Below are 12,490 nucleotides of genomic sequence, written 5' to 3' on the forward strand. Positions count from 1 at the left end.
AAGGGCATTAGGAGCTTCAACTGGTCAAAACTGCAGCAGTTAAGCTGCTGATCTTTACACTTACCACTCTGTAGTCAAAAGTTGGGGAAAATGCAAGCAGCAGAAGGAGGAGGAGGAGGAGGAGGAGGAAGAAGAAGAAGAGGAAGAAGAAGAAGAAGAAGGAGAAGGAGAAGGAGAAGAAGAAGGAAACCTCTTCATTCTTGTATTTGCCCTCCTCATGGGGCTTCCCATCCCCTCTTCTCCCCAGTGAGGTCTAGCATAGTAGTATCTAATCTTCTAGCATCCCATTTCCACATAAAACTGAGGAGAGATATGAGAGGGACAGATAGCAAAAACAGTGGGTTTTGGCCAATTACAGCTAAGTCCTCTGCCACTAGCATGAGCAGCTGATGAAACAAGAACAGACAAATATAGACGACTGAGGGAGATTAGATTTTACTTGTTCAAGAGACTCCAAAATAGAGCAGTGTGCAGGTTCTACCAAAGTCTTTTGAAGTCTTTCCAGAAATGGCATTTTGAAAGCCATGACCTTCAAAATAGATCTAATCCAAACTCCTTTTAAAGTAGACAAGTGCAATACTCTAGGGGATTATATCTGCTGAAGCTTACATCAATGGAAAATATATAACAAATTCTATTAAAAGTTTGAAACAGAGTGATTTCTTTGCCCTTCAGCACAGTCTGCACAATACAAATCAATCTGGCAATCAATACTTTCTTGGCACTGGTACAGTTCCAGTCTATGAATCTCTCAATGTGCTATCTTGCAATCTTTTAAGAAGGAAATGGACTACCCATCGCTACCATTAAAGTTGTATTGTGAACTTATATACCATTTGGTGTACTTTGTAGTTGATTAATTAGATCAACTAGAGTGCTTCTTGAACAAAATTTGTACTGCAAAAAAACAGCATGCATGATGTAAAATCATACTGAATTGTATGCAGATGTTTCCATTCTACCAAACATTTTAATGTTTAAAAAGTTGCCCTTTAATCCCAATAGCACAATCTAACTGTGAACTTTTAGAAAATATATGAAGTGAATACATAATAACAAAACTTGGGCTCTGGTTTTTAGCAAGATTCAGTCAGCCAATCAACACAAATTTCTATGTATAAATTAATGAATAGGAAAACAAATAAAATTATGCTGTTAAACGGTGCTGCTTTTAACTCTGGCAGTAACACAAATCTATGTGACCTCTAAAAGGTACTGGGAGAGAGTGTGAGAAGCTTCTTAGAATTCTAAGAACGCAAAGAATTGTTAGGAAGATAAGAGGAAGTATAAGAAATGTTTAGAACAGAATCAAAAGTGCAGGCAATAGAGTATATAATTACTATCCAAGTTAAGATAATACAGTGTTACTTGCTGGGCTGTATGTCTTCAAAGCTTCTTCTACCTGCATCTGAGGAGCAAATAGTTTTTCTTTAAGAACTATGTCCGAGTATGCAAGCTTGTGATTCTCCAAGCCAGTGATGGCGAACCTATGGCATGCATGCCACAGCTGGCACACAGAGCCCTCTCTGTGGGCACGCAGAGCCATAAGTCACTGGATCGCTACCCCTGGCAGCCAAACCTGAGGTGGAGGCTGCAGCCACGGTGCTAGAGCCCCGACAGGTGGCGGGCCAGGATCTGGAGCAGCTGGTGCCGGCCCAACTGTAGGTAGTGGTGGGGTTGGGCACGACTGGAGGCGGATCCAGAAAGGGGCCTGGAGGCAGCTCCATGCCTGGGATTCCCACTTCCGCTGTCACTTCCGCTTCTGCCACTGCCGCTCGCTGGGTTAGTTTTTGGCTTTTTGCAGTTTGGGCACTCGGGCTCAAACAGGTTTGCCATCATTGCTCTAAACTAACATTCCTGGCATTTTGTAATCACTTGTTTGTATGTTGTTTTCTCAACACACGGGACCCAGGGCAGTCACCACATAAAGCTGAGTTTACAGGCAATATTCTATTTAATGTGTTCACACTTGCCCATTATGCTACTGTTGAAGTTGACTACATCTTTAAGATAAAAACCAGGATATATATACTGAATTTCCTCCCATAATGTTTGGTTCTGATTTCTTTTCTACTTTTGCTTCAAGTCATCTATGATTATCAACACATCCTGTTTTGGTGTGTGATCAGTTTCCTCCTGGACACTTGCACAGAGCCTTTCAGCCCCATCTTCACCATCTACAGTTTAGACATATACTTGAATGATAGTTATGCTGATAGGTTTTCCATGAAGTCTGATTGATGTTAATCAGTCAGACCTCACATTGCAGTCCATTAGTGATTGTGTTATAAAATGGCACACTATTAGAGATCCTGTTTTTTCTGAGTTGGCCATTTCCAGAACAAAGCCTTTTATAATTATCTGATTGAAAATATCTTATTCTAGTCCATTCAGTTTACCCACAGTGAATACTATTATGTTTCCATGTTTCATTCCTTGTTTTATAGATCTATTTTCTGGTTTTATTTTCACAGGTCTGATGAATATATTAAAGAATCAAAGTTTTTTCTTCTTTCTAATTTCTGTAAGAAGCTCTATGTCAAAATTATGAAACAATTTCACTCGGAAAGCCTATGTCATCAACCCCAGATTGCTAAATGGCAGAACAATATTCTAATTAGGAAGACTTTGGGGCCCTGAACATTTCCTCTTCTGTTTGAATTAAATTCTACCAGAGAAGCCCACAAGTGCTATTGCTGCTGGTTGGTTACCAGGAACGTCAAGGTAAAATTACATTGCCAAATGACAATATTAATTTTAATTACAAAAGAAAATGTTTATAAGAGCCGTTTTTAACTAGCAAGGGCTTCACTTAAGATAAATGTAGAAATGAAAGCAAGGTGTTTAGGTTCTTTAAAACCCAATAATCCAACCCGCTCAGCACCATTTAAAACTGCCATTTAGCTTCCTACTCCATCACTCAACTGGAAGTCAGAGTTTTGGCATTAAATCTGCATACACTATAAGGAAGGCAAGAGGAAAAGAATATATTCAGCAAGAGCAGTAACAACTAAGCAAGATACTTTCAGAGAACCGAAGTGATAGGCTTGGCTGTTTCATTTTGTTTTAATAGACATAACTTTCTTAATCCAAAGAGTAACCCCACAATGATTGTAGAAAATGGATCTTTTTCATCAACGAAAGGAAAGATTTACTCTTTGCTAAATTTGCCTGTTATCAATGACAGGCATGATAGCACCAACAGCAACTGACTGATCTATAAGCTGCTAGTTCGTTCCCAGCATTTACCTCCACGTCCTCGTAAAAATGTCAAGAAACGGTAATCAAAACCATCGATAAATGCCAATACTTTATGCAACTGATCCATCTGAAGCTCGACAATTTCATCTATTTTTTTAAAAAGCAATTTTCTCCATTTTTCTGCATAGTGAACAGAAAGGTCTAGAAATCTAGATGATCATGAAAGACTGGCCTTGAATATATGGTTGGTTCGTTGGTTGGTTGATTATGTGTGTAAATAATAATCCCTTGCCCTTGAATATGGAACAAGAACCAGGAGGAATGAAGAGCATGGAAACAAAAGATTAGCTATCTTTGCATTAAATAATTTACAATAAGGAAGCCTCTTAAAAACAAAGCCACATGGAAACTGTTCCATCTGGGAAGGCATTAAAGTTGAAAGACTTATACGACCTGAAGAGAAACCAGAGCATTAATGTGAAGCAACTCTCAATACTGACAGTTTCTACCATGCCATCATGGTTGCATGGATATTGAGATCACATGTCCCCAGTGCTGAAATATCTGGTTGCTAACTGTTTACCAGAGAGTCAGTTTTAAATGCTGGTTTTGACCTTCAAAGCTCCAAATGGTTTGGGGCCAGGCTATCTAAGCAACCACCTGTTTTGATATGAACCTAGCCAGACGTTAATATCTTCAAGAGATGCCCTCTTGAAAATATAGCTGCATAGGGCTGTTTGAAAGGCACATGGGGAAGAAGTTTCCCATATGCTGCTCCAAGATTTCGAATGCACTCTTGTCAGAGTTGCAAACCATTTCTGTTCTCACTGTTATTTAGGAAAAGTGTGAAGATGTATATTTTCAATCTTGATTATTGATGCTGTCTAATTTATTGGGATGTTAATTGTTTGTAGATTTATTTCATTTTAACAGACTTTTTTGTTTTGTTTTGCTTTGTTTTATTTTATTTTATTTTATTTTATGGTTGAATCCATCCTTGTTGTCTTTAAATGCCCAGTAGCCTGCTTGATTTTTCCAGGTATGGCATAGCCTGTTCCACATGCATTTATCTTTTTATTTAAAGGTAAAGATAAAGGTTCCCCTTGACAATTTTTGTCCAGTCGTTTCCGACTTTAGGGGGCGGCGCTCATCCCGCTCTTCAAGCCATAGAGCCAGCGTTTGTCCGAAGACAATCTTTCCGTGGTCACATGGCCAGTGTGATTTAGACACGGAACGCTGTCTAAATGCATAATTCACTAACCCATGTCACTCCCATCAAAGGTGTGATTAGCCCTGTCCCACCTTGATTTTAGGAGACAGATTAAAAACCTGACTGTTCTCACAAGCCTTTTCTGGGCTAAATCCAGATTAATCCTGTATCCAGTAATAGGTGTTTGTTTTTCTTTTTTTCCTATGAACATGTTGTTTCCTGCTCCTTAAGATTATAATATACTGCACTTAATTTTTCCCCTTGGTGTTGCTTTAGTATTAATGTTCCTAATTTTTTATAGATTATGTTTTTTGTTGCTGTTTTATGTCAATTTTATTTTGGCTTCTGCATGTCTATATGATATCGTTTGTATGCCACTCAGAGTAGTGGCCCTGCCACTAGTTGGGCAAGATGAAAATATAACTGAATAAATAAAATGACCCCTTGCACAAATGAGAAACCTCATTGTTTCCAACAGAGCAGTCTCTGGCTTACATAAGTGCACAACAAGGAATGCCAGAAAAAATGTAGAACATTCCGCTCACTGAGCCATTATACTTGGTGTTTGTCAATAGGGTTAGTTACTAGGTTTTGTGAATGAAGACTACTACTAGTAGAGATATAGGGTATACATGTTATAAATAATAATAATCTAATTAATAAATGCATCATGGGAGCTACAGCTTCAGAAATCTGAGTTCCTAGTAAAACACAATTTAAGCACCAACATCATGCTAGGGCACCAAACAGTTTCTTTAAGCATCAGACTCTAAAACTGTATGCCAATGTTTTCCCTATATATGGTTCTGTATGAGGTGAGAAGCTCTGTAAGAACAAAGGAGAAATATAAATTAGAGCAAAGCAATGATTCAGAAATGGTAGAAAGATTTCAAAGCATCATCCAACAAGTACCTTTTTATGGACTCTGGAAGATCCAAACTGCATGGGATGTTATGTGATGCCTCTGAAATAACAGCCAAAGCTTTGCCTATTGCTTGCAGTTCATGAAGCGGCAGCCAGCTGAGCAAAGCAGACAGTTCAGAATCCTCTGCCTGAATCAACTTATCCTGTTCCTCAATTTCTTTGCTTAATTGTTGGTCTTTAGCTTCCAGAAAAACCAATCTTGCTTTAAGAGCTTCCATTTCTTTCTGCACAAAGAGGGGACAAAATTATTTGTTTATCCTTTTTAAGAAAAACTATGTTAGAATGAATGATACAAAATGGCCAAGATCCAGAGAAATTCAAGTCCTTTTGATACACACACACAAACATACACACACACGTTTATGCTTAAAACCTCTTAATCAAATGAGCCACACGTTTCCCACGAGAGCACCTCGACCCAGATGGTTGTGCTCACTGGTTCTTAATCTTGGGTTACTCAGGTGTTTTTGGACTGCAACTCCCAGAAGCCTCCACCATCAGCTCTGCTGGCTGAGGTTTCTGGGAGTTGCAGTTCAAAAACACCTAACAAAGGTTAAGAACAACTGCACTAGATCACAGCCATATCGGACCGCACTATGGAGAAAGGTCCTGTTCTACGATTCAGCACATGTGAAAAAGACTGAATCTGCATTTTGTCCCTATGAATTCAGTTGAATGGGATTTTATTAGCCTCATCGATTTTCACAAAAACTCCATCTGACTTAATTTGATGGGACTGAAGCCACTGATAAATAAATGCAACCAAACAGCAAGAATTCAAGGCAACAACAGTCAGTCCTCAGAAATACAGTTCTGAAGATATGCCAAAATTTAATAGCTCATTTAGCTTTGCTGTAGCACTCATTAGCTTTGGAAGAAACAGTCCTCTTCCTGGACTGGAAAAAAAAGGTTAAATAAATTCAATTTACACTGCTGTTGCTTGAAAGATATGTTACTTGTTATTTAGGTACTCCTGCTCTAAGATTAAACAACAAGAAGAGGGTTGCCCATGTTTCAACACACACTGAGATCTATCAAAGAGGTAACAAAGGCCATCAGGACCAGATCAGATCTTTTACTTTGAGTAGAAAAACAGGCTCGTAGCACAAACAATTCATTCTCTGTACTATCTATCTATCTATCTATCTATCTATCTATCTATCTATCTATCTATCTATCTATCTATCTATCTATCTATCTATCTATCTATCTGTCTGTCTGTCTGTCTGTCTGTCTGTCTGTCTGTCTGTCTGTCTGTCTGTCTGTCTGTCTGTCTGTCTGTCTGTCTATCTATCTATCTATCTATCTATCTATCTATCTATCTATCTATCTATCTATCTATCTATCTATCTATCTATCTATTTATTTATTTATTTATTTATTTATTCCATTTATACCCCGTCTATCTGGTCATTTTGACCACTCTAGGCGGCTTGTGTGCGTGTGTGTTTAGTCGTTTAGTCGTGTCCGACTCTTCGTGACCCCATGGACCAGAGCACGCCAGGCCCTCCTGTCTTCTACTGCCTCCCGGAGTTGTGTCAGGTTCATGTTGGTTGCTTCGCAGACACTGTCCAGCCATCTCATCCTCGGTCGTCCCCTTCTCCTCTTGCCATCACACTTTCCCAACATCAGGGTCTTTTCCAGGGAGTCTTTTCTTCTCATTAGATGGCCAAAGTACTGGAGCCTCAGCTTCAGGATCTGTCCTTCCAGTGAGCACTCAGGGTTGATTTCCTTTAGAACTGATAGGTTTGTTCTCCTTGCAGTCCAGGGGATTCTCAAGAGCCTCCTCCAGCACCACAATTCAAAGGCATCAATTCTTCGGCGGTCTGCTTTCTTTATGGTCCAGCTCTCACTTCCATACATCACGACAGGAAAAACCATAGCTTTGACTATTCGGACTTTTGTTGGCAAGGTGATGTCTCTGCTTTTCAAGATGCTGTCAAGATTTGTCATCGCTTTCCTCCCAAGAAGAAGGCGCCTTTTAATTTCAGGGCTGCTGTCTCCATCTGAAGTAATCATGGAGCCCAGGAAGATAAAATTTGACACTGCCTCCATATCTTCCCCTTCTATTTCCCAGGAGCTGATGGGACCAGTGGCCATGATCTTAGTTTTTTTGATGTTGAGTTTCAGACCGTTTTTTGCACTCTCCTCTTTCACTCTCATTACAAGGTTCTTTAATTCCTCCTCACTTTCTGCCATCAGAGTGGTATCATCTGCATATCGGAGGTTGTTGATATTTCTTCCGGCAATCTTAATTCCGGCTTGGGTTTCTTCCAGTCCAGCCTTCCGCATGATGTATTCTGCATATAAGTTAAATAAGCTGGGGGACAATATACAGCCTTGCCGTACTCCTTTCCCAATTTTGAACCACTCAGTTGTTCCATGACCAGTTCTAACTGTTGCTTCCTGTCCCACATATAGGTTTCTCAGGAGACAGATAAAGTGGTCAGGCACTCCCATTTCTTTAAGAACTTGCCATAGTTTGCTGTGGTCCACACAGTCAAAGGCTTTCGCATAGTCAATGAAGCAGAAGTAGATATTTTTCTGGAACTCTCTGGCTTTCTCCATAATCCAGCACAAGTTAGCAATTTGGTCTCGAGTTCCTCTGCCTCTTCGGAATCCAGCTTGTACTTCTGGGAGTTCTCGGTCCACATACTGCTGAAGCCTACCTTGTAGGATTTTGAGCATAACCTTGCTAGCGTGCGAAATGAGTGCAATTGTACGGTAGTTGGAGCATTCTTTGGCACTGCCTTTCTTTGGGATTGGGATGTAGACTGATCTTTTCCAATCCTCTGGCCACTGTTGAGTTTTCCAAACTTGCTGGCATATTGAATGTAGCACCTTAACAGCATCATCTTTCAAGATTTTAAATAGTTCAACTGGAATGCGGCTTACAACACATAAAGAGCAAGGATATATGAATAAAAAGGAATTTGTACATAAAAATTCAATAAGATGGAAAAGGAGAAACATGATAAAGAAGGCAAGGAAGAAGGTCAGGGATTAACTTGGGGGGGGGGGGGCTGCCTAAACATATTTTCAGTTGTTTCAGTTGTTGCCTAAACATCCATGTTTTCAGTACCTACTGATTGAAATTCAATAGTCTTCAGTTAAAAAATAATAATACATCTGAGACGATGTGTTACACATTACCATGTGATAGGAGAAGGAATAAATTAAAAATGAGAGATGTAATTTTTTATTATTATTATGTCAAGTCATAAAATATGTGATACATTGTGTTATTTCTAACTATTGCACAGTAGGAAAATCATCTGACTTCACCAACCTTTTGCCTATACGTAAATGTCCACAACCATGCTATCCCATGCACTGGTGCATCATGTTGTCCTTACCTGTATCCATTCCTTTTCTTCAAAAAGCTGATCTCGCTTTGTGGATGGAACCTGTATCTTTTCACAATAAGGAAGACTTGAAATCTTCTGTTTGCTTTTCTCCAAAGGGTGGTTTTCTTCAGTGTTAAACCTTTCAGAAACAATAGCCAGTACATACAGCACATTGACATTTGTTGTAATAAAAAGTTGGCAGTCATTTCCTGAGCATGCAAGAACAAATTCATGCTAAGCTTACAAGAGTGTTAATGTGATGTGTTGATGAAACAAGTAAGCCATAATGTGCCCTTAAAGGACTGTTCTCCTTGTACATTATGCAACTTTTGTTTGTCTAGAACGTGTCTGTTAGCACCACATATGAATGTCTAAATTAAATGAGAAAATTTCCTTTAGTAAGTAGCACCCCATTCCACAGTTTTTGCACTAAGCCATCTCTCCACCTATAAACCAACAGAGTAGAATGCCATTGCTACTGCCTTGTCCTGCAATACAGGCTTTTTGAGAGACAGACAGGTTGCACAACTATATTTAATGACCTGCATATAGTCTTAACTGAAGTCATTGGTACTTTATATGTAGGTGCCAAATATCACAATTGTACTCACTGAGTTGTGTTTGCCTTTTTAATTGAGAAGAGGCCACCATGTAAGGAAATATCTAAGTACACGGGAAGGTTCATGGTGGATCACGCCAAAAGCCTATCATCTCTTTTATTCAATTAACATAGTATACAAATGATACACAGTCATACTTCCATGCTTGCTGGGGAGAATAAATACGCAATAACTATCTGTCGTTCCTGCCTCCCATGGATTGGTCCATTTCCCTTTTAAAACCATTGGCAATGTCTTGAAATAGCCAATTCTGCAATGAAATTATGTACTACAGTATGTGAACAAGCACCTCCCTGTATCTTTCCTGAATCTCCTATCATATGTCCCTCATGTAGGAGCCTAAGTCTAAGGTAAGGCAGCCATGCCAGATAATCTTTCTGATCTATCCTTTGCACTTTGCTGAACAGTGAATTTCTCCTTTTGATCCTATCCACCGGACACACAGGTGCCACTATTCATGGACACGTGTGCACAGCATTTAAATATGATATCCAACATTCCCATATATTTACAAAAAGTCAAGGTGACTTGATTATTTTCCATTTGTAATGCTACCTCCCTTCTTTGTTTTGCCTTATTTTGTTTTTCCTTACCACAGAAAAACTATTATGAAAGGAGAAAGAGTAACTAGACAGTATCTTTCAGTCAATAGCACTAGCACCCATCTGTTCCAAGTATTCTCAATCTTTTTCAAGCCAATACTACTGTAAAGGTAGTAAAAATGTATTTTTTTTCAACAACAGACAACATTTCAGCTGAAGCCTTTTATAAAAGTCAAATGGACCTTACTTTGGAAATAAGCACTGCAAAATTACAGAACTTTTTACAAGGCCTTTAGGATCCAGAAAGCTTACCTATGACTATCCCCATTCAATGTTATTTGAAGCTGCGTTCGGAATCTGTTCAAAAAGCTGCTAACTGAAGGATGCCGTGAAGGAAGTTGAAATTTTAGTGGCCTCTTCTCTTTCTCCAGTTCTTGCAGTTTTTTCCTAAATTTATTAGCTAGGAAAACAGGGGAGAAAGCAAATTATCAAATAATACAGAGTGAGATTTCTTTGGTGGATTTTTATCCCCATCATGATTGATCAAAATTCACTGTGAAATGAAACCTCTTTTATGCATATATATATAAAACAAATAGAGAGTCATCTTTTGAAACTCTAAGGTTATTTTATCACAAATATTACCACTAATTTAGAAATCTGAAAGATTTGTAGTGTAACAGAAAATTTTTGTTTCATAGACATAAACAGATAAACTGTTAGGGTCAATGCAGAGCTGGACGGGTCCCTATGAATCGTCAAGTCCACCCCCTGTCTCAGACATGTTTTTTCTTTACTAAATAGCCAGTGTAGGGAGTGATCTCAGAAAGGACTAGGGTTGCCAGATCAGCAGCACAAAATTCCCTGTAATTTCACCGTCAAGTCAAGATGATATTTCCAGGTCTTGCATGAGTTTGTGTAGCAAAATGGCTCATGAGTTGCAAGAAACTTCTCCACTCCTTGCCTTACTCCAAAGAATAAATCCACATACATGAACCCACCAGCTGTCTTCTCAATCTCTTCCCCTTCCTCATGGCTTTTGGATAGACTGCAATTGCACAACAACAACACACATATTTACACTGATCCAATGACTCCTGGCTGCACTTAAGAATAGACAAAGAGAGATGCTCAGGCTTTAAAGTCACCATTCTCACACACACACAAAATTAAATTTTCTCCTCCAGAAACATTTCTTTTAATTCTCCTTGCGTGGAAACACAGAGAAGCACAGCAATTCCTTCAGTGTATAGCTGATGTTCTGAAATGTAACACGGACTGCAGTATGAAGTGGGGGTTTAACCATCTACTTCTGTTACAGTCCATGTCTAGTGTGACACTATTTGCCTGAGGAAGAAAAGCTGACCTTTATTTATTTATTTATTTGTTTGTTTGTTTGTTTGTTTGTTTGTTTGTTTGTTTATGCATGCTTTTATACCACCCATATAGACCAATCTACTCTGGGCAGTTTACAGTCCAAAAAAGGCAATAACATTAACAGGCAATTAAAAAGGCAATAAAATTAAAATCATCAATAAAAAGACTAAAACAAGCCAAAAACCAGAGAAAAAATTAAGTAGTGGCAGTCCCATCCTATTCCATCATATGCACTTTTCATTTCTGTTTGCACCCATGAAGATTAGAAAAAGTGGCAGAGAATCCTCAGTTTACACATCCTGCCTCTTGCAGGTGCAGGTGCAGGGGGGCTGGGCAATGAGTTTCCTTTCCTTAATCCCCCATCCCCTGAAACCTGAAGCTAGTACAGGAAACATACAGTCCTATTTCTATTAGAATCTATGCAGGACACGCCAAAGCCTGTGTTTGTTGTAGGGATCAGTCTTTTTATTTTGAAACATTTAGAACTCACAGAATAATACCATATTTGGATATACTGTAGTATGGAATAATTAGAGTTAGAAAATAAAATATTAGGTTTCTACTTCCTTGAGGAAGATGTGAAAGTGAAACCTATTTCTCAGGCATCCTGGAGTGATTTCTTGAGAAATGAAACATAAAATTACTCAGGCACCAATGGTAGTGTGAGGAGAGAACTCAGAGTCTCTTAATTGTAGTTGCCATGGGTTTCCCGAAGGAGGGGGGCTAGAGTGAGAGCAAACCCGTAAATAATGTCTTTGAGCACCAATGAAATCTAGAAGCCGACGCACACACCAGAAAGTATTTTTTCACATTGGTTATTTCCAGTTGAAAGGTGGGCATAGCTGCTTATAAATTACCTGAACATTTGCTATTAAGATATGCACTAATGCAAGCCTGCACTGCAGCAGTTTTCTCTGTATCCTTTTCTGAAACATCCACTTACATGTACATCCTCTACATCTCATTGCATATTGTTTACTTAATATAATTAGGAATAGAATTAGGATTTGTAGATTATCAATTAATAAACTATAAATCAACAGGGGAAATATATTATGTTTAGGCTCATTTGAGGTATATCAGGCAGAAAAATAAGATTTTGTTATACAGTATATAAACAGATATATACAGTTAATAGATTACCTGCCTGTATGTATGTATGTATGCATGTGGAAATATTTGTGTTCTACTGTAGCAGAATCAGATACCGTTCTTTGGGAAAACAGTGAAGGCAGTATAAAACATGGGTGGGGTAGGAGAACTAGATAC

At 38.8% G+C, this 12,490-nt stretch overlaps 1 protein-coding gene across 3 annotated transcripts in view; it reads right to left on the reverse strand.

Moving 5' to 3' along the window:
• DISC1 (DISC1 scaffold protein) overlaps nt 1-12,490 on the reverse strand; it is a 224,300-nt gene that overhangs the window by 144,973 nt on the left and 66,837 nt on the right. For all 3 annotated transcript variants that reach the window (XM_078383154.1, XM_078383156.1, XM_078383155.1), the window contains 3 exons: nt 10,157-10,304; nt 8,692-8,821; nt 5,324-5,559 (listed from right to left, as the gene is read on the reverse strand). In XM_078383154.1, the coding sequence (XP_078239280.1) occupies nt 5,324-5,559; nt 8,692-8,821; nt 10,157-10,304 (514 nt within the window). The remainder of the gene's footprint in view (nt 1-5,323; nt 5,560-8,691; nt 8,822-10,156; nt 10,305-12,490) is intronic.

Source organism: Pogona vitticeps, chromosome 1, assembly GCF_051106095.1.
Source record: "Pogona vitticeps strain Pit_001003342236 chromosome 1, PviZW2.1, whole genome shotgun sequence".
In the NCBI taxonomy this organism is placed as follows: domain Eukaryota; kingdom Metazoa; phylum Chordata; class Lepidosauria; order Squamata; family Agamidae; genus Pogona; species Pogona vitticeps.